At 38.9% G+C, this 23,578-nt stretch overlaps 1 protein-coding gene across 2 annotated transcripts in view; it reads left to right on the top strand.

Moving 5' to 3' along the window:
* SPOCK1 (SPARC (osteonectin), cwcv and kazal like domains proteoglycan 1) overlaps nt 1-23,578 on the top strand; it is a 271,183-nt gene that overhangs the window by 206,313 nt on the left and 41,292 nt on the right. For both annotated transcript variants that reach the window (XM_059860078.1, XM_059860077.1), the window contains exon 6: nt 6,993-7,107. In XM_059860078.1, coding sequence (XP_059716061.1) covers nt 6,993-7,107 — 115 coding nt within the window. The remainder of the gene's footprint in view (nt 1-6,992; nt 7,108-23,578) is intronic.

The raw sequence follows: 23,578 nt of genomic DNA, 5'->3' as shown, positions 1-23,578 counted from the left end.
TGTCTTGAGATACAGCAGACTAGTGCATTGGAAAGCACAAACTCCCATGTGCAACTAGGAAATGCTCATCATCAGTGGCCTGTCATGCAAATCCTGCAGGGAGACAGCAGAGTGGACATTTAGCAGAAAAAACTTTTGTGACTGAATACAGAGCGTAGAATTTGGGGTTGGGTGACTGTGCATCATCTTCTCAGCACCTCAACTCCTGCATTTGTGCACAATAACCAGCTGGTACAGCCCAGAGTGTGAGCATGACCTTGATACTCTGAAATAGTCACAAAAATCAAAGTGCTGTAGCCTTTGCATGATATGTAACAGGAGGAGGATGGGAGGGAGAGCAGGGTGGTTTGCAGATCTAAGCCAGGCTGGTGCTTTGTGTTAAATCTCAGTGAGAAGGGAGGATGGGTGTCTTTATTTATATTAAGGACAAAAGTGCTTTGTCTTCATTTCCTATGTAACTCATCATGGTCTCATCAGCCAGTGAAGGAAAAGGTGAAATCAACATTGCACAAATGTTACAACTTGTGAATTGATTCTTCTGTGTCAAGTTCCAGCTCTGTTTGGTCTGTATTTCTCCAATAAAGACCCAAATTTCTTGAAAGATGATAAACCAACTGAGAGATGCCCACACCCCCCCCCTCCACCCCGCCCTTGACCTAGGTATATCCAGAACAGGCATCTAAATTACTTGTAAAAACAAATTCAATTTCTTTATGATGCAGTAGATTTTGGTGCCTGGAAGTATTTTCTTGCTTGATCACAGAATAGGAAACCATTTGTTTTCATTGTCACATTGCATTAATAAATGGTCCCTTGAATGTCCTTCACCTCCACATGGTGTTGTGACCTTGAATGCCATATCATCTAGCTCATGCAGTCAACTGCATTTTTTAGAATTTCCTGCTTCACATTGAGCTGATTGCCACTTTTTTCTTGGGGCAATGTGCCTTGTATTAAAACAGAATTTTGTGCTTCGGTGGTCTGTCCAGAAGTCCCCAAATTAGCTGATTCTGCTCTGGCTGTAAGGGCAGTTTGCACCAACACAAGGACAGGATCATTTGCTTAGTTTGCTGCCCTGCCAGTCAAACACTGAGGTGGTTCAACATGCCTACAAGCAGTCATCCTACTAACTCTTCAGCCATCAGTCACTTTGGAAAACTCTTCTTTTTTCTTTCTTTAATGAAGTCTTAAATATTTACCTTAGGAATTATTTATTTTTTATTTCTATATTTGTTTATTAAGTCGTGGACTCTGCTTAGGAGCAGAGCTGACCCTTTATGGAGCGATGAAGCTCTGTGTTTTCTAAAGTCATTCTGTCTTTGGCTGATGAAAAGAAGGAGCTCCTTCTGTTCTCCTCCTCCTGAGAAGTTAAAGGCTATTTTTAGCGAGGGGTGTACAGTTCTAATTATAATGTAAAGCCACAAAATATGCAATTAATGCCACCCTGAATTGCATGATTGCTGCCAATTGCAACTCTGCTTCTTCTTTTCTGAAGAGGAATCAATTGTTTCTTCTTGGAAGATGAACCTTCTGACTTTCCTGTTGCTCTAAAGATGGTAATTTGTGGTTTAAACACTATTATGCTGTAATTGTGAAAAACATGTCCCTTTCTGATTGTATATGGCTGGGATCTAACAGAAAAAGCAGCTAAAAATTTTAATAATTAAAAAAATAGTTTCATTTTAAAATCTTGAACCTGGCAATTCTAATCTTAAGGACCTGAGCCATGTGCTTGGAGCACATGCAATTGCTGATGTGACTGCCTGATTTACCCTTATATTTAAAGATTGCTGGGGTCTCATGCTTTCCTTCTGTGCCCTGGTAATTTTACTCAGAGGGCAAAGTCCTGCAGCTGTCCCTCATTAGAGCTGCAGGATTGCAGAGGGCAGAGCTGTGCAGTGTGGACCAGTTTCTGCTCCTTGGAGCTTTGCTGTGTGAGACCTTTTGGTGTTACTGCATTTGGCTGCATAAATCTGTTCCGCCCCTTTAACACCAGTGTCCTGGGACCTGGGTCTCTCTCTTCCTGACCCTCACCTGAATGCTGTTCTCTTTTTCTAGCAGATTATAAACCAGCAGCCTGTCAGCTACGTGTGCACTGAGAGACATTCTCAAATATTTGTTGTTTACCTCAGATATAACAGGGTCCTTCACGTTACTCCTTGCAGAGAGGGGAATTTCTGAGCCTATCAGCTATAACATCTGCTTCAAAGCTAGAGCTAGCACACATTTTTAAAAGCCTTTAATATGTATTTACACAATAGATTGGTTGTGTTAATTAGAGTTTATTCCACCACTGGTATGCATGCATAACTCCCATTATTATCAACACCATGTATTCTCCTAAGGAGAACATAGCTCCTAATTAGAGCTCCAGGATTTTAAGATATCTTTGTACAGCTTTTATTGCAAAGATTAAGTGTTCTCACCTGGTAGCTATTGTAAGAGGAAAAAAATGGTGTGTTTTTATTATAGTTATTTTTTCCACCATCCTCCCTTTAATTTTTGTTGCCATAGCACAAGCCAATCCCATCCTGGAGTAATGCCTGTGCAGGGCAGGAGTCCTGGCAGTGGGGAGCTGTGCTCTGTGAGCAGAAGGGTGCCCAGAGAAATGAGATGACTGCACCAGCCACCAAGGGTTGGTCTGGCCATGGAATAGCCACTAATGGCACCAGACAGTCTGCCCAAGTGGCCAGTCCTGGGGACAGAGCTTGGCCCATATTTTCAGTTCCCCCACTGAGATGCTGTGTCCCAGGGCCACCCCTCTCCTTCCCAGCACCCAGGACAAGGGGGCTCTGGTTTGCAGAGCAGCAAAAAGGCAGCAGAACCCGGGGCAGGGGGGGGGAAGTGCTAAGGGACCACACAGCCCTGTCCTCAGCCCAGAATCTGAGACTCACCTCCAGACTTCACGTTAGTGTCTGGTTTTTAATGAGCAGGAATTCATGTGGTTGACTGCTGTCTCTCAATCCGTATTTCAGGATTTCAGATTTTACAGTGCCTGAAAAGTTTGGAAAATTCCCATGAAAACTTAATGTATGTGTTCAGCAGGATGCAATGGGAGTGCACCATCTGACATTTCTTTTGGGATTTGTAGAAAAGATACTGAACCTTTTTTTATTGTGAGAAGTTTTTAAAAAACCCCACACTTGATCTGAGTGTGTTCCAAACACTGTATTTTGTTTTCCATCTGATGAAAACTGGAAGGAGAGGCTTATAAAGAAAATGGTGATAAGAGTCCCAGCTAAGGAAGCAATGGCAGGCGCAGCTCTAAAGCTTGTAAACAAACAACCCCTCTCAGAGGGGTGTCTGAATTCCAATGGATTCTAATTATCTGCTAAGACAGATGGGTAGGGAACACTACTGATATCAAGAAACTCTGGACTAAAAATATATACATGCTATAATTTTAGGAAATTTTAGCTTCTGCCTGTGGCAGCCACTGGGTAAAAGATAAGATAGAAAATAATAAGCTTTTGTTATTTGTATGTGTAGTTTCGAAGAGACATTGTGAGGGAACAAAAGATGCACCATAAAACAAACACTACACTGAAATCATTCTTGGTGGAAATGTAAAAAGCTGTAGGGTGCTAAAAATGCAGTGTCTTCCAGGCAAGAGCACTGTTCAACAATAGGTTTAGAGACACTGCCATTAATATGATGTAATATCTCAGGAGTTTAATTAGTATACTATAAAATTTAACCTCCTGTTTCAGTGGTCACTCTTTTGCAAATGAGATTTCATGTTTATCTTTGTCATGTGTATTGTCTGCTAATTCCTACATACCCTCCTGTTTAATTCACATGAAATTAACAATAGAAGCAGCAGAAGTTTGGAACCTAGCACTTTCTCCTATATTAATGTGACTACAAGAAATTTCCAGTTATTGATTTTTGGCTTATGAATCAATCACACAGGATGTCCCAGGCCCCCTGGGCCAACCTGTTACATCTCAATTACCCTGCTCTGCCACTGAAAGGTGCCATCAGGGCTGGGAAGTGCTGCTGCACATGGCTGCTTTTTAGGCAAATCCATGAGTTGCTTGTGCCAGGATGCAAAACTCTTCCCAGCATTAATAAACTGGGCTGTACCAGGCTGTCCATGAACACATTCAGTTGGCAAATACACACCCTTGCAGAAAAGATCACAGTAACTTATTCCACAGGATTACTTACTTGCAGGTTAGATCAAAACCTGGCTGCCAGAAGCTGAAAGCCAGAATAAAGTCAGAGATACACTGTTTTATTATATCATTAAAAATAAAAAAAAAAAATCTAGATTCTCCTCTAGCAGGGACTGGAGGCTGGAGACTAACAGACAAGAATAAAATAGCTAGGAATAAATTTTATGTAGCTATTTTCTTTCTCCCTCAAATGTGAATGCTTATGCAAAACACATTGCTGTAGATTCACTGACAATAAAGAGGGAATCATTATACGAGTAGTGGATTCTCAGGGGAACACTTTAACCAAGACACACTCTGCAGTAATTTCCCACATCTTAGTTGAATAAATTAATTTATGAATTTTCCATGAATATGTTCAACCATTTCTCCCCTCATATACTTTATTGATCTCCATATACATTTAACAACAAATAACAGAGCTGCTTTTCCATTTGCAGTAAAATAGTTTAGAGATGTTTATGTGGGCCTTGGGGTTCAGAGTAAACAAATGCAGTTCACACACCAGGGAGGCTGCAGAAAAATACAAAGCTTGCACGACCCAGGGAGCTCTGCTAGAGCAGCTCAGCAGAGAGTTGAGGCATATCCAATCATATCAATGGCCAAATGAGCCCCCTGCAATGAGAGGGACTGGCCCCAAACTGTGGGGCTGCTCCCACAGAGTCCTGTGCACAATCACTGCAAAGAGCTTTGTGGCTCATGTCTGCAAAATATATAATGTCTTTTTGGTGTGAAAGACTTGAGAGTTTTTCCAAGCACTGTGTATCATTTTATTGTTCATGGTCTGAAGAAAGCCAGCAGGCTCCTTATATGCTGTAGATCCAGTGCAGAATAATCCAAAAAGTCATTATTGCTCCACAACACATTCTCTGTGGCCACTCTGCCCCTGAATATCTCTTAGTGAGGCTTAGGCAAAGTCATTAAATCCAAAGTTGGGCTACTTGTGTAGGTTTTTACAGTGAGTAAGCACACCATCACATGCAAAGTAAGAGATCTCCATGTTTTCCTCTAGGGAAGGAATAAAGAGCTACATACAGTGATTAGGTGTTGAAAAGTAGTTAGTATTATCCTAATTTAATATTTAAAATGATGGAATTCTTAATCTTCATCCCCCAACACCAAACATCCCAAACAAGCACGGTGGGAGTATAATGTGGTTGATCATGGGTGTAATCTTACTCACATGTGAGTAATAACTGCAGCATTGAGATTTGCAAGCTGGGCTCTCCTCCTTGCCCTCAGATAATACAACCCATTTAAGCAGTTCCTTTTTTTGGTTTGTGTTTAGCCTTTTGGGTGTCATTTTTATCAATTGTCTGGGAAGCTGAGGAAAAACTTGCCTTGATGTTTCTAAGTATGAAGTTCTTCCTTTCTTAACTGCACGGGCTTGAAATAGGCTGGTGCCATCTTAAAGGTTGGTATTTGAAGTATAATTGCTAATGCTTAGATACATAATTTACATTTATTATGCATAATAAAATACGTAAGTAATTGATGTTCTGTAAGGGATTAAATTATCAACTCCAGCTGCAGGAAGAAGATTTATGCCTGTGTTCTCAACAACACATTGACTATCAAAATATGCTGCGGAAGGTCATTGCCTTCAGGACTGCCCTTGGTGTTGTCCTTTCTCCTGTTCTCTTTTCCTTCTGATGTGCTCTCTTTTGCCTTTGTGCTCTGAGCAAAGTGTATTTATGGAGCAAACAGTTGAAAAATAAGTACATATATTCCCTTCAGTCTTGGGACAAATTGGTGTAAAGTACAAGCTAAGCTTGCACACTTGCAAGGTTGTGTGTGGCCTTGCATTTTCTAAATGAGAAGGGCAAGACATCACAGAGAGCATAGAATCACCCTGATGCATTGAAGTTGAGGATGGTGGGGGGATAATGTCCACAGAATGGGATGTAGGCACAGCATAATGGTCCCCTGCTGCTAGATTAAAGCTTGGGCCACGATGAGCCCTTTGAACAGAAACAAACACAGGCAAAGCCAAGATGTTTACAGTACTTTCAAAGCAGGAGGTGTTCATCTTGTAACAACATCCTGCTCTGTTCTCTTGGCTCCCCCAGTACCAGAATTACAGGGGATGATGCTGTGAGTTTCAGCAGTGGCTGCTGCCCAGTGAGCTCTGGTTGCCCACGGCATCCTCCATGGTAACACCATGGTCTCAGGATCTGTGTCCTTCAGCTGTGTCAAAACACGTCGTGTCCCACTGTGTAAACATGTTGGCCTGCTTTTAAATGAATCATAATCTTCAATAAAACTCAGATCAAAGGGATTTTGCAGCCCAGCATTCCCGTTTTCCTTGGCAGGAGGGAGGAGCTCCAGCCTGGGCACCACAGGCAGCACTCCCCAGTGTATCAAAAGCCCTTGGATTCTGGTCTTGTAAAAGCAGGGCTTGAAGAGGACAAAAAATGGAGCAGAATTTGGTTCACTAGGTATCAAGCCAAAGAGAACATTTGTGTTTCTGTGCTGTTTTCTTTCACTTCATTTTAGTACTGCGTTAGTCCTTTGTCAAGCCACTGGTGCTGCTGGGCACAGAATGGGGAAGTACCCATGGGGCAGTCACTGAGGAAAGGGCAACTGCACAGGCACAAAGCTCTTGGAGGAAAGTCAGAACTAAAATGTAGGTAATGCAAACAACAAAGGTTAGGAATAGTAAGTGTTATCTTATAAAAGTATTTGCAGTAGAGACTGAAGTTTTGCAATCTATCCAATGTCATTAATGATAACACAATTTCTCATTTAATTGACAGCTCCTATTTTTTATCTTTTCCTAAAAGCAAGTATTCTTGCCTTTTTTTATGCTTCTAGTGCAAGATGGAGTTCCATGCCTGTACTTCTGGCAAAACCATCACAGCTCGATGTGAAGGGCCCTGCCCCTGCCTGCCAGGACCTGAAAGTTTAAAACACAAGACAGAGAAAACTGGTAAGTTGAACTGCTAATGAAATCATGGCAGATGATTTGGCTCTTGCTATGTTCTTATAAAAATGTAAGAAGGACTTTTCTTAACCGGCATCTTTTCTATGTAAGGCATTCTGAGAAAGAGGTATTGTGCAACTGGTCATTTTCTAAACAGGTAGTGCTTTCAAACACCTGAATTGCTGCAAAACTAACTCCTACTTGAGAGAGTATCATAGGAAAATGAAATTCTGGCTAATGAACTAAAATGCTGAAAAATTGTAAAAGAAAGTAGAAAAGAAAATAGACTTTTGGCCTCCATCTACTTTCTAGATCAAGTGTTACTCCAGCCTACAGTTTGAAAATTCAGGTTTAATATAATTTTTTGAAAATTGCAGACATTTTTCTGCACCACTCTCAAACTTTGACCAAGTGTTGAGGATGGCAGTGTTCTGAAATCAATATATAACTGTACTATCGCTTTGTGTGGCTTGAATCTTTTGGTTACAGAATGCCCACTGATAAATTGCCTTATTCATATTTTCTATTTCTTGTAGTCATTATCAGGCTACAAGAAATATTACTTTTTCTCTGCCCTTTCTATTTCTTTGCCCTTATCAGAAAGAGTATCAGATTAATAAATCTTCAGTGATATTTCAAGCTTACAATTTCATTCACACAAGAGAAAAAAGATTCTAATAACCCTTATCTTGATAAATGCAGTTTGACAGGGTATGTGTATTCTGAAAGCCAGGCTTTTGTTTTGCCTGACTCAAACTTTAACTCCAGCCAACAAAGCATTAATTTAATGAATTGGGTGATCTGCAGAGCAACTTTTCTAAGGGCTTTTCAAGAGGCCAAACTTGAACTAGCAATGCTCCTGCCATTGCCCTGATGACAGGGATATTATTATTGTTATTATTATTATTTACTGAAATGTACACAAAAGTATTTGGAATTGAGAATCAAATAATCAATAACATAGGTGCTTTATAACTTCCTTTTCTTCTGGATCTTTGAACGTGCCAGTAACATTTCAGTTAAAGACTTCCTGGATCTTCCTCAGTCTCCTTTCTTCAGACATTGTCCCTTTAGTTGACCCACTGAGTGCACTGGAGTCTCAATCTGAATATTTCAGAGTTCCAACAAAGTGCTCCCAGGAGTTTCCATGAGAAAACATGAGTAAATTCTACACACCAGCATGAGTTTTATGCAGGTGCAATTTTAGCAGCATCTGATCAGGGCTTTGGAATTGTGTGTGTCTGCCCTTTGCAGCCTGGGGCCCAGCCAGCTTTCCTTAGGGTATGAGAAAATTATGAACTCTAGTTGCTGACCACAGAAAAATTTCAAGAGTGTGCTGCTGCCTTTTGTAAGATTTCCTTTTTCTGCTGAACAAGGAGTGTCAGCTGGCTTTGGAGAAATAAACCCTGACCAATGGCTAAGGTGACACAGCTGGGTTCAGTGATCTGAAAGGCCCAACCTAAACCATCTGATGAGCCTGTGTGTGAGATGGGCAAGTCCATTCCTTGACAAAGGGCTCCCCATACCTGGCCATGACAGCACTTCAGAGATCTCCTCTTTGTCAGATCCCAAAATCTCTGAGTAGGGAGCTTCTGACTAGAATGTTGGTTATGTGGTATCTTAGTGCTTTCTCTAGTGTTCACACTAAATTATTTTATTTTCCCATATGCTACAATAATATCATTAATATTGCTGAATTAGCCTAAAAATCAGTAGTTTGATTTCTCACATAAAACTCTGGAAAAACTCTGCAGACCATTGGGATTCATTTTTGCTCCTTATTTAGTTGCCAGGTTTGTGAAGTGTAATGTTAAGTAGAAAATGATTGAGAGCTAAACCTCATGCCTTATACAGACATGCCAGTGGAAAAATACTAAGGTGAATAATAGTGCAAGTGCTTCCAGCAAAATGGAAATGCAGCTCTCCAAGCTCACATATCAACGTTTTTATGCCTATTACACAACAAGGTTAAACATATGTGCTTGTGAACTTGGAGTTTGAAGAAAGTTTGCATTAATCTTTACACATTCATTCAACCATATTCAAATATTATTCCATGATAAATTACTTTCAGAAATTAAAAATTTAAAGGAACATCTAATTTCCAAAGTACTGTAATTCTAAATGTCATGACCTTTTTTTTATACGCTTGTGAATAAAATTGGCAGCAGCATCAAAGGAAAGCAATCTAAGTGTATGTGCTCAGAGGTAACAATGGACTGTGGTGTCTGAGTCTTATTCCTCCCTCCTCCCTGAGCTCCTTCGAAAACATCCCAGCTTTGAGGATGAAAATGAAGACTAATAATCATGTTAAAAATTGGAATTCCTTTTGCAATGCTAACTGCTGCTATGGAGACATTAATAAAATAGCACGAATGCAAGCAAAAGAAAACTACACCAGAATTATTACCTTTGATGGCAAGTAACAACAATAAAATCTTTCTACCATAAAGTTAAATCTTTGAGGAGATGGCAGGATCATGTTCTTCATTTTCTTAAATGGAATTTTGAATCAGTGTCTGAGAGGTAGAAAACAGGTCTCTGTGAAGGTACTAATGGAAGATTTTGGAAAAGAAGACAAGACCTAATGCTTTTACTTTTTGCTGTTTTAAGCCCATTTAGATTCTTTTGATTTATCCAAACACTCGATATGCTTCGTGATTCACAGCAGTATCCCAGCTTTATAATATGCTTCTATGATAGCTGCTGATTTTCAGCTTGGCTACCCAGAGACAGAGGTTGAGCAGTAAACTGCCCTGAGGTCAGCTGCCCTTCCAGAGTGTGTATGCCCTTTGATTTAGTACTGTAAAATGAATAAGGCTATAATTTCAACAAAGTAAAGGACTAGAAACTCCAGTGATTTCTGTCTCTAAGTGACAGAAATTATTTAAGGCAAAGAACCTTGTCTGCTGGTGGTTCTCAGGTACCTCTTTGCAATAGTAAGTGGAATCTTCATCAAGCAGAACTTATTTTCAGGCCAAATGAAGCTTCCAAAAAACCCATTCTAAATAAGTTCAGATAAGAAACAAACTGTTTCAGTTCTTCAGAACCTCCTGGCAAGTGGAGAGATTCTTGCCTTGAATGTGCTGTTCATTCTATCATAACACCAATGCAGTGCAATGGCTGGGCTGTCTCTTGGCAGGTGTGAATTTGTGGTTGCAAAATTGTGGTTCTGTCAGCTTCCCCCGTTGCTCTGTGACTGCTGTTTGGTCTGTGTTAGTGGTGGAGGTGCTCAGGCAGGGTGGTAAATGTTTAACAGCCTGTCAGGGCTCTTTCTGACCATACCCTTTCTGTGCTTTCAAAGTGCTGTACTCCCAGCACACCAGACTTCATTTGTTGCCACCAGGGTTGCAGAACCACTGGAGCATGAGTAGATGCAGTAATTCAAAGTAGGTTTATCCCTGTCTGTGCATTGTGTGCTTTTGACCTTGCCGAAATGCCCAAGGCAACTTCTAAGGAAATTCTATTATCTTGATAAGGGGAATATAAGGTCAGTAGGCAGAAGGAAATGTATTCAAATATGCCCAGTGTTGTTTAAATTTCTAAGGAGAATCAAGGGAACATTTTTAAGTTGCAGAATAGGTCTTGGCAAGCTTGATCAAGAATCTACATTGTTTAGGGTATATATTGTAGCATTTAACTACCAGCTGTATTGGGTGTGATGGATGAGAAGGTCTAATGCTCCTTTCCTATATAAAAAGAGCACTCAGTGCATGAAATTCATTGGAAGAAACCACAGTCTTTTTTCCCAAATGAGTTATATCACTTCTTATGTCTGAATGACTGACAACTAAAAGAATTTAAAGTCTTGAAATCCACTTTCAGCAAATATTTCAGCTGCAAATTGCTGCTCACAGGTTTTCATAACTGCAGAGTAGATAATTTAAAGTTTATGAAGATGAAGTATGAGTCATGAACATGGTTGATTTAAAATTGGTGCAGATTCATCAGGAAATGTTTCCTTTTGTGGCTTTAGTTTTGCAAAAAGGTTCTTTCTGTCACTGAATTTCCAGGTAGATTTCTAAGTTACTTACTTGAGTCTCAAACTCTGGGAATGATAAAAGAAAAGCATTCCAAAATTAAGTTTTCAAAGCTTTAGTATATCTCATGAAAATCATATGGGTTTTTTCCTCTGTACTTCATCAATAAATAGTAGATTTGTTAGCTCTAAACTAAGCAGGATCTGATATTTTTGCTCCAAAATTTTCTGTGTGAATACTGCAATTCAGTTTTTTAATTTGTTACATGATGAAATGAACTTATTCAAGTAGCTCGGAGTTCCATAGTTTCTGTAAATAATAATTACTATTACCAATACAATTTTCCTTGCCTGCAAGCTTTCACACAGGCAGATCAGTCTTTATTCCAAAAGCATGGAAAAGCATCCCCAGAGCATGAAAGAATCACTTTTTTTCACTTCTGCAAGATACTGTTTATGAGTAGTGAAGTAAGTGACTGTACCCAATGAATATTTGATTAAAGAAAGTCAGGAAGCAGGCAAGAACAGATACCTCTGCTCCCCATGGATGGCTCTTTGTGTCACCCACTCCTCATGGAAGCAAAAGCCAATAGCTCCAAGACTGAGCCAGCAAAATCAAGCTCTTGCAAGCATCAGAAGAAAGAGCAAAGCAGTGGTGGCTGAGGGCTGTTTTGCTGTTTGACCTCACATGAATCTTCCTTTTGTGCACTGGACAAAAGCAAGAGCTGATGGGGGATAGGCCAGATATAGAATTAATGTAGTGTTTTTTCCTGTTCCCAAATACAACTGACTGGGACTGTATAATTGGACAGCACATAATGTGAGTTGCAAATTTATCATTGAATAACCAAGTCTAAATTTCTCTTGCACCAGTAGGTCAGCACCATATTTTAGCATGTAGGTGCAAACAGCCAAAATGGTGTGATTTAAGAGCTCAAAACTCTGCCAAGAAGGAATATAGAGAGATTATCAAATCTAAAATCACTTTTCAACTTGAGAAAATACTATTGGATTTTTCACCACCATTCAGTATTCCCATACTGAGGTTCTGAATTATATGTACAAAGTATTCATACGTTGGAAATGAAATGCAAATTCTCAGGTTGCTGTGTTTTCCATCATAATTGTGCCATAAGGGAAAATCAGCCAAAAAAACTTGGTTAGGCCTGAGAGTAAATTTAGGTTTGGATCTGTGACACCTTAATGCTTTAGGTGTCACAGATAGACACCTTAATGGAGTATGAATTAACACTTAACGGAATATGAATTAAAATATATTTTGGGCTTTCAGCAGTTACGCACAGAAAGCACCCGGGTGCCTATGTGAAGGCTGCTTTGACATGAACTTGAAAAGGAGACAGAATTGTCCCCTGTAGAAATGTTGTGTTTTGATCTGGCTCTAAGGGTTTGGAACTTGGCACAAAAGCATTGATTGCAGCAGGCCCCAGACAGATAACAAGTTAGGGATGATACCATCCATTGACTAGCTGTCACTTTTTGGCATGATCTTCTATGGATTTGATCAAATTCTAGCAGGCTCCAAAATACAGCAGACAACATCTGCTTTAGAGGCAGCACTGACAGAAGGGAGGAGCAGGCAGCACTTTGCTGCTTTCAGGTGCTTGCTGAGAGGATGCTGAGTGCAGTAGCAACATCCCTGTCAGCAGGATTTGCCCTTTTGGTAAATGCATCTCTTTAACAGGCTATCATGGCAAGAGAATCACAATTTTCAAGGCTGAACCAGGACATGAGACATAATTCCTCATCATTGCTAAATAAGGACTAATCCCAGACGGCAGCAGGAGACAGGAACTGCATAAAAATAACTGAGTTGTGGTGTAATTAGGTTAAAAACAGTAGGGTATTCTTTTCAATCCTTTTGAAATCTTTGCAGAGAGAACTTTTAAGGCTGTGTTAAATCCCTGGCATCTCTCTGAGGCTGAGTCAAGTCTTATGTTTTCTCAAGCATTTATAGCAGTGCATTTACCCAGGCTTAGCAGTAAATACAGGTTTCACCCCTTCCCCTGGAGTGGTCACCTCCTAAAATAGAAATAATATTGAAAAAATTGGTTTGGTGGGTCTCATCCATGTAACCAGTAGCTGTGGATTGCTCAGTTCCACATTAAATTTGATACAGAGCCCAAATCTAAAAGGACCACAGGTCCCAAGGGCAGTGTGGGCATCACCTGGATCACTGACCCTGCAGACAATTCCCCACCTGGACACACAAAGGATACAGGATTCCAAAGGATGCTGGGATGCATAAACCTGCAAAACAGTAAGAGCACATTGAGACAGCTCAATGGTTGTTGGTTTCATAAACAGCATTAAAAAAAAATTTTAAATGGCTATTGATTTCCTTTTCTGGCATAAATAAAAGGTTAGAAAATGAAAGACAGAGTAAACACTTTGTGTCAGCAAGTAACAATAATTTTCAGACAAGAAGTAATTTGATTTTGGATTGCCAACAAAAAACTATTGAAGTGGCACACTGTGTTAATAGAAACACCATCTAGTAACAGCAGGTGTTTGTGTGCTGATAATGATAATTAGAGCACTAAAATTTCTCTCATCATAAACAAAATCAAATAAATAAGACTGGTTCCATATAGCTTTTTCTCATGGTTATTGATTTATGCATTTTTGGGAATATTTCCCTAACATTTATTCCAAGAAGAAGTTTGTAAAATCTCTGGAAACCTGACAATGAAATAAATTATAGTGCATATCATTGTGGTGTTAAGCTAAAACATCCCAGTGTGTGGGGGGAAAAAAAAACCCAAACCTTTTCAGTAAAACACAGGGGAAAATAAGACTTTTGGTGTTTCTAATACATCTTTTTCCAATTTCTTGGTTGTTTGGGTTTTTTCCTTTTGGTATCTTAAGGACTAAATTCCAACTTTAGTTATTCCAGTATAAATCTGGAATAGTTCCATCAACAATGTTGAGCTAGTTGCTTTGGGTTAAGTTATTCTGTCTCTAGAGGTATAAATGAGTATAGCCTAGAGATTAATTGATCCTTCCAGACAGGTTGTAACTTTTTCTGCAGCATTGTGGCAAATTAGTTCTTGGTTTTTTCAATTTCTAATTCTTTATTAGTGTAGGAGAAGGAAGATGGCATTTGTGATATCACCACCTCATTCCAAATATATATCCTTGCATATTTTATAGCTTCCACTGACCCAACAGGGACCTTTCTACATTAATTTGCCTCTGAAGAATTGCATTTTTTAGTAATTCAGTTTAATGGACTGCATGTAAATCAAAAAATAATGTTATCTGTTTTCTCTGAAGTAGCTGTCTTAGATGTGGACTAGAATGAGAATCTTTACTAAATTACTAAAATCTGAATGATTAGGCTCAGGTCCATCTCTGTCAAACAGGAGTCCAACATCCACACAAGAACACTAAAATATCCTGCAACACAAAAAATAAATGATGGAGAAGCTTCTAGGCAACCACCATAGATCTTTATGCCCAAATATTAAAATATCTATGTTTCAGCATTTAGTATTTTTTTCAGATTCAGGGAGAAACTCTGAAAACTGGGTTGGTCACTCAAAATTGCAGTTTGACCTTCCCTGCAGGTTTCCTGATGAAGCCTCTCTGGAGCAGTCCTTGGGGTTAGCTTGAATAGCCAAATCTCAAATTTGGAGCTGAATTATAAATTCTTAGACCCTGCAAGCATTCAGACAAGCCTTTATAATATTTCTAATTAATAGTAACATACAGAGTGGCTAAGCTTATGTCTAAGCAATCTGTTTACTCTGTGCTGATTTTCAAACTTAGTCTTAACAACATTTATTTAATATTGTTTTCCAATTTCATTATTAGTTTAGAAGGCTGTGTTTATAGGGAAACACTTTCCTCTATGAGAATATACAATGCTATCAGTATGTGTTTGGATTGAATAATTTACAGTCTTGGCTCCATCTTGCTTGTCTGAAGGTGATTTTACTACCATTGTGACCTATTTTTCTATTTGTTTACAAAGATAGTTGGGGCTCAGGTGTTATCAGGCACAAACAACAGCCAGAAATTGTCCAAATTTTAAGTATGGTCTGTAGCAGCAAGTACTTGCTTGTCAGGAAATCCCTGTCAGCAGGAAAAAATGAAAACTGGGTAAAGTAAAATCATGTCACTGTCATTCCAGACAGCAAGTTGCATGTTACAAATGCCTCGTTGATCATTCATGACTGAAATTCAGATTTAAGCTCTCAGTTCTTGAAAGGGAGGCAAATGTCCATGGAGAGTTAAGGATGCAAAAGGAAAAGCAAAAGGGATCCCATCTTTTGAAAAATCCTGGGCATCTTGGTTGAGACCACTAGAATTAGGCTTCATTTTGGACTGTGAAGTGACAACAAAATATCCATATCTCTGTCTTTATCCTGATTTTCCAAACCCTTCTGGTACATGGTTGTTTATCTCTGTAATAACTCGCTGTGAAAAAACAATGCCCAGGTGTTTCTCAAGTGTGTTACATCCTCTGGTAATGTTATACAATAACATTAAGGTGTGGCTAAAAAAATAGTTATATAAAGAAAAAGTGCCTCATTCTGTTTTGTTGCTCTCACAAAGGGATTAATTAGCTCCTACCTGAGCTGTTTGGTTGAGATGAAACCCAGGAAAAACACCAGAAGTAACTTTGAAACTGCAGCATCTCCCCTTTTCAGGATGGGACCAAATGAAAACAAACAAATCTTGGGTTTCATGCATGGAAAACTCAAGGTCTGCAAACCATCCCTGTGAATTCAGTATCTTCCATAAGCTCTAAGCAGGAAGTGTGCTGGAGTGATACCTCAGCACTGGGACTTTGGAGACTAAGTGCAGAGAGATTGGCCAGTGTACAAAAATCCTTCCCACATTTGCAGTGCTTTCCTCTGAGCCTGATGGGCTGCAGAGGCACTGGAAGAGGCATCTCATAGATGAAGTTTCTTATCTCGAAATTACATTATTGGTGGGCAGTGGAGACTCAGTTTCAGGGAAATTGCCAACGGCACAAAACTAACCAGTGTTATGAACTATATATCATGCTTCCTTTTAATTTTAAATATTGACACTAGCATTCTGGACATTACTAATAAAAACTCTTTCAAAGAAATCTTGATATTGTACATTTGAGACTGTTACATGAAGCTTATATATGAATAACTTTCCTCAATTTAGTAAAATCCCATGAGCAATAAGAAGTTTAAAAAATATATTTATACAAATCAGAATTTTTAAAGCACAGGTTTTTTACCAGCAAATATAACTTTTAACTGTTTTGATTTATTTTTTTTTAATTGTATGAGGATTATGCTGTATAGTGTGTAGAGTAAGTGCATTTGAGAATGCTGTTACCCTGAAGGCAATAAATGATTAAAATAGATTTTTCAATAAACAAGCAAGTGGAAGGAATTGTTATCTGTTCAGTTTACATTATGCCAAAAAATCGAGTTGTTTGCAAAAAACGCTGGACAGTATTTCACTTTTTTTTTAAAAGAAGTTCCTTTTGGTATTTTCAATTGGATGTCCTTGGGAGCTGGAGCAATAGAAATGGGAAGAAGTTCATTAGCACAAAGTGCATAATTATACACTTGGGGTGTAATAATGTGAACATCTGCTTTATCTAAGTGCTCCTTGGTTAGAAATGTCTGGAGGAGGAAAGGCCCCAGTTGTGCTGCTGGTCACAGAATAACTGTGAGCAGCTTTGGGCTGTGAGAAAGACATTTAAACCTCAGGGATGTCAGGAGGGGAATCTCCAGAAATACTGGCAGTTCTTGACAGGGCATTGGTAAGACTTTGTCTGGGGCTTTTTTTTTTTATTTTTTTTTTTTTTTTTTTTTTTTTGGTGTATTCAGATCAGCAATGGTCTATCAGAGAAAATTCCAAGATGAAATAGGAGACTGAGTGAGTTTCTCACTTCTCACTGCTTCAGTCTAGAGCTGAGCCACTCCTGTCACAGACTTCTTTGTGCTTGGTGCAAAAACCTCATAAGAAGTCCTGTCTTCTAAAAGTTAACTCACAGAACTACTGAAAAGATTTGTTACAGCTACTTTGGAGAAGCTAAAGGGGGAAAGTAGCCTTGTATAGGTATTTAAATGATAATATAAATACAGCTTTAAGTCAATTCTCTCAGTATGCATTAAGTGGAAAATAAAGTACATTTGCACATAATTTTTTTAGATTTTTTTTTTCTTGTAGTCATATAGTTTAGGGTGTGAAATGAATGAGGAATCTGAGGAAAGGGGAAAGACATCTGCTACTCAAAAGGGATTTTGGAAAATGAGGGCTCACAGCAGCACTTCACACTGCCAAGGTTCTTGCATTGAAAGACAACCTTACAAATGTCTATCTACTCATACCCAGGCTGATTTTCTCTCTCTTTCTTTTCCTCACTCTTTTTTAAGACATGTCTGTTAAACATCACTGGTTTCTATTTTTTCCTTACCATCCCTAACACAGTAAAGGTGATTGAGGAGTTTCTGTTCATGGGCTGCTGTAATTTCCATATGGTTTTGCAAGGCTGTGCAAAGGTGATGTGTTACTGCTGAGTCTTGGGACATGAGGCATTTGGCTACATTCTTGTGACAAAGAATTCATAAAACAGAATTTATGCGATGCTTTACGGAACCAGCTGATTAACTGCAGCCCTCAATAAAGGAAAGATGCCATGTGCAGTTGAAGTACAGGTATGAAAGAGCTACAATAAAGAAGATGCAAGTGAAAACAATATATTAAGCTCCTGAGAGGCAGATTCATTGTCAGGCCTTTGTGTTTCAAAAGAAATTCAGGACCTGCTGATATGTGGTGCTGTTATTTCATGTCATATGACAGCACTGTTAAGAGCAAGGCTTTGGAAATAAACTCCTCCTGACCTTGGGAAACTGAATTACATTAATGCAGTTTATGTTTTAAGCAAGCCTGGACTCGTGTGTCACATTCTAAGAATTAGTGAAGGCCACAAAGTTGCTCCTATATTTAACTTCCTATACAAAGAGATTATTTCCTTATTTTATGGCATCTGCCACAAGGTTCCAAACACGTTTCTGTTTGCTTGGGCATCATTTTTATCAGCAGATGTCACAAGAAGTGCTTCTGTTTGTAGATACCTACACCTTAATTTTGTAAATAATTCTTAATAATATTGCAATTGTTATTGGAGTTCCACTTTCTGTAATTGGAAATTTTGCAGATATATATGAGTTTGAGGTTCTCTGTGGTAGAGTCACTGTGTTTATGGAAGAATTGTTAGGCCAACTTACTTTTACTAATGCTAAAGACAGTGCTTTTCTAGCAACTATGATAGTGAAAAATACTGTGGTTTATTTCTCCTAGTGCTTCAAATACCCTAATATGGATTAACTGTGTTACCTTTTGGACTGGTGGGATCCCTAAGAAAAGTGTTCCATGAATTTGGACTGAAATACAGTTATTTTTCAAGTAGATAGTCAAAGGGGAAATTCAAAATCTTGTTTCACCGGTATGGTAAGATTCTGAAAGTAGCAAGAAATATTTTAATCATTAAATAATGGAATTAGAGTTAGCAGTGCAAACTGTGAATATTTTATTGTGTCCTTGCCAAACATCTGTCCTAAAGGAGAGTTAACAAATTGGTTCAGTCTTTCTTAAAAAGCAGCCATAAATGCAAATGTTACATAGTATTATATTATTGCTTAATATTCTCCATGACAGCAAGACAAATTCCAGTCTGCTCAGTGTTAGAGCATTATCCTTGGCAACATTTTGACCAGTGTATTTTCTTGCCCTAATTCAGATGCAAGGGAATACCAGTCTCCAAGCTCTTCACAGGCTTTGAGTAATTGCCATTTGTTTTTGTCCTTCACCTCTCTGCTCTTCTGAAAACAGATTGCATTCCACAGCAGGGTTTCAGTGATGAGAGGTAAAGTAAACCCTCCTCTAGCAATTGGATGCTTTGACTTCTAAAGTCACTGCTGCTTGAAAGAGAAATTGCTTTCCCTTGAGAACATGTGAGCAATAAAAAAAAAAAAAAAAAAAAAAACTGTAGATGAGTTTGTATAAGGGCACATAAAATCCAAATTCCTGGCTGTAGACATTTTTGTGAGGAGCAGAAAACTGATTCACTTATTACTAGGGTGGCCACTGTATTTGTTTAAGGCATTTTTGACGTCCAGAGGCTCTTTAAAATGTTTATTTCCCTGAGGAGACAAATGCAGGATTCTGAAGTGCAAGTCAAGTATGCTAGCCTTTAACGAGATTATGAGAGCCTTTTCCATGGGTCTGCAGTGTGAAAAACATCCTTAGCTGTAGGTCACAATGAATAAAAGGAGAAGAAAGTAGCCAGAAGAGATCCAGCCAGCTGGCTGGTTTTATGGGCAGTTTATTAGGCTGGCTGTAAAGGACTGGTTTCAGATTTAGACTGGTGTCTGCAAAGCAGCTGGGTGCACATATTCTACTGGAAATATTCCTCTTAATGCTCTGGGGCAAAGCAGTTACAGGATTCAATACTTTTAGGAAATTTATTTTAATAGAACAGAATGCCCTGGACTTCTGCAAATGACTTATCTTCCTCCGTATACAAAGCAAAATTCAATTTGCTTTATTTCCCAGCTGACTGTTTTGAGTCCAGATCCCAGGCTCTATATCAAGGCTGAAGAGTGGCATTGATGCCACAGTGATAAGTGCTCTGTTAGTGTCTAAACACAGAGATAAAGCTCGAGGACACTCATCAGCTAATTCAAGATAATAAATTAAATAGAAGTGAGTTGTAATTTATGTTGCTAATAAGTCTCTTCTCCTGTTAGTAACTTGCAAATCTATGCAAAATTATTTGTTTTGCATAAAGAAATGGAATTGGAAAGATGCCACATGGCCTAGCTACAGAAAGTACTTAACAAATTGCATAATTTTAATATCACTAAACACAGTCTAGGTGTTTGGCCATGTTCTTAACTCAGTTCCTCTTGCTGTTGTTAAATACCAACCAACATTCTTGTTGTGGGCTCTTGAACACTTTGTGTCACCAAACCTCTTTACTTGAGTTGTTTATGCTCTTTGCTAATGTTAATGGCTTCAGCCTCACATTGCCTTGGGATTCACTGTAATGCACAGGTAAACAAGTGCAGACCCAGCTCCAGGGACTCACATCAGGAAACCTCCAGCAGAGGTTTAAAGCTCCAGCTTCCACTGATGTACTCATCTGCTTTCCAAAACAAGAATTGCTGTCCTCTACAGAAAAATGTTTCAGTTGGATTTCCAGAGGGCTCATCTCCAGTTTTTTTTTTGTGTAGACACCTACCTTGCTCCAGGGACCGTTGTGTCATGCACATGCTTTTAATTTCTTTTCAGATTTTGAAGACCAACTTCTCCCTTACTTTATTTAATGGCTGTCTTCTGCCAAGAAGCGTTAAAATATTTTGCAGAGACCATCTGCCCTCTTGCCAAGCTGGAGTACTTGGGTTCTCTACGTGGCTGTGCCACTTGCCAACTTTTCCACTCACAGCAAAGTTTCTTCTCCTACCTTTCCCCATACATTTCTAAATATAATTTAGGAATAGAAGACAGTTTCTTGTAAGGCTCTGTCTGCCCTGTGGATAAATCCCATATTTGTTCTCTTTCACTCTCCATTTGATTCCGCACTGACTTTTGTATGTGGTTGTCTTTTCTTCTGGCCTTCTTCCCCAAAACCAGTACTGTGCAAATAATTGGTTTTTTAGTTTACTGACTGGATTCAAGAGTCAGGATTTAAGGGGGTAATTCTTCATGGTAAAGTAAAAGACCTTTTAAAAGACTCTTTAAAAAATGAAATCTGACAGTTTTTGAAACAGAGACATCACTTTGAAATGAACTAGCTAAATGTCAGTATTGCAGTGATTCAGCTTGTCAATCCCAATTTGTAAATTATTTTGATAATCTCAAACTACATTTTCTGCAGCACAGAAATAATAATAATAATAATAATAATAATAATAATAATAATAATAATAGTTGTTGTTATTATTGTTATTTTCTCATAAGGAGTGCAGTAGCATCTCATGATATTCTTTATTTTCTTTTAGCAATGATTTTCCTTGTAACTCTGCTTACTATGTAAGCTTTTGAGTTCCTGGTGTACTTCAAAGACATTTTGCCATTGCATCGGAATTTTAGTTTCTTGTTCATATTTTTGATCTATCTCAGCTCCAAACAGTGAAAAATCATGGTAAGTTGAAAGAAGTTTCTGGAGAATAACAACAGCACATTCTCCCACCATCACAGTGCATTAGGCTAAATGAACCTGGTGTGAGCATGCCATATTCTTTTATCCCTTAACATCCTGTCCCTCAGGCATTTGTTCATTTCCCTGGGTCTCGGGAGATGCCCATTAAACCTTCCTGGTCCTGCTCAGGGGGAACGTGCTCACATGGTGTTCAGATGTCCTTGCCACTGGGCTGGAAAGGAGCCAGCACAAGGACATGAAAGCAAACTTCCATTTCTGTCCTGCACTGGAGTAATTTAAGGATAGTTCATAGTTGCTCTGTGTATTGTCAGTGTTGTGACAGCTTATCCTTCCACTTCAAGGAGACATAACCAGCTCCTGCATCACCACATCAGTGATTCAAATTGCTCCTTAAATAGCATTTGCTGTCTCTGTTGAAGTACATGGTAATCAGTTCCACAAAGCTGCACTGATGATTCTCACTTCTTTGTGCCAGAATTTACTCTTGACCATATTATGAAAGGAAATTAATGGCTTTTTTCACTAAAGTGGTTTGAGGTATTGAGCATATATAATATACAGCAAGTGCTATTATCATTACAGAAAACTCTTTTCTTTCTGTCTTTTCACAACTGTTTAACTTCAGCTAGACTTTACATTTCTCAGTATTCGTGGCTTGTACCATACACAGAGGTCTGGTGTAGGTTGTAGGGAATTCTGTTGTCAGTGGAGCTCTCCATACAGGAGAGTTGTCAGTTGGAAAATCAGACAGCCAAGATCTCTGCCTGCTGCAAATCCACAGAGCTCCATTAAAGTCAGGGCTGATTTGTATCAGAGGGACCCATCCTGGAGCTTTGATGTCCTCCTCCTTTCAACAGAAATAAAGCCAGCTCTGTAAGAACAAGAGTTTAAAGCAGTTCAGTTCATACCAATTTGTAGGAATCTCCATCACTATTACATATGTTTAGGGTTCTGTAAATTATCTTCTTAGAAAATTAGGATTATGTATAATTTGCTGGTATGTTTCCATAGCTACACAAAAGATGTTAACCACTGTTAACATGGAATGTAAGAGCAAACACATTTGCTCCTGTAACATCCTGTTAACAAATGCAGGATTTGTGCATGAATTCAAAGGCTTATTACCATGTTTCTCTTCTTATCTCACACCTGAAAGTCACCAGCCTGGGAATTATGCAAGACCATGTTTTCACTTTTTTTGAGAAAAGTGTCTTTTGAAGCTTCCTGAATATATTTTAAAATACCTCTGATATTTGAAATCATTGTCAAATAATTGTTTAGTTTTCAAAGTACACTTGAAATTGGGAAAGGTTCCAAGTCCATTTATTAGATAGGATTAATTCAACTCTTTTTTGTATGCAATATGATGTGGTTTTCATTGCATATTTTTCTACCATTTGGTCCATGGCAGAATTTTCTCACTCAGTACAGAGTGTTGTTTTGGCCATGTCAGGTTGTAGGGTACAGCAGCCAACAGCTCCATCATATTTTTCCAAAGCTGCACAGTCCAAGAGGCAGCAAAATTGCAAAGGATGAAGGAAAACCTCACGTAGGCAGAGCAGTTGGTGTGTGCTCTCCTGAAGAATTTAATTCTGGTGGAGTCCCTGGCTCTGATTTCCTTTGCAATGGTGCCCATCTTGCTAAGCCAGATTTTCCACAAAGGGTCATTAGCTGCATCTTCTAATTTTCCAGTTTCCTGATTTGAAACCCTGAGGCCTGATCTGCAGAAGTGCTGAGCACTCACAGCTGAAGGGAATGGTCAGTGCGAACCTGTTAACAGTTTTCATATACCATGGAAAAGCAAGACCTCAGTACCTGGAACTAGAGATCCAAACATTGACTAGCAATACCCTTCTTATATTGCTTTTGCTTTGCTTTGTAATTCAAATTGCTATATAATAATCCCTATGAATGGTATAGCAGCAGCAAACAGCACTGGTGATTGATTAAACACTTCAGTTTCTCTTCAGAGTTTAATTAATCTTAGCAGCTCTTTATTGCTTTATAGGCTACAAAGCAATAGAGATTATTGCCACTTTAGCAAGGAATAGAGAGGAGCTTCTCTGCACAATGGTTGTGGCTGTTCCCCTTTCTGAAAGTCTTCCCAGACACAAGAGCAGAAAGTTATCATGCTTATGAGTTTCAATTACTTGAAAAACTCTGTTCCCCCTTTCTTAGGATGAATAAATAGCACATGGAGTTAGAGCTTCATAGAAGCTTTGAAGCCAGACTGAGCAGTGCCCCGTGAGGTGACCTCTCCCCTGCCCTCACAAAGACCCCTTCCAGCCAGAGCTGCACTTCTCTCTGTGTAATGG

The sequence above is a fragment of the Haemorhous mexicanus genome, chromosome 15, assembly GCF_027477595.1.
Source record: "Haemorhous mexicanus isolate bHaeMex1 chromosome 15, bHaeMex1.pri, whole genome shotgun sequence".
Classification (NCBI taxonomy): Eukaryota; Metazoa; Chordata; class Aves; order Passeriformes; family Fringillidae; genus Haemorhous; species Haemorhous mexicanus.
This window is presented reverse-complemented; position numbering and strand designations above follow the sequence as displayed.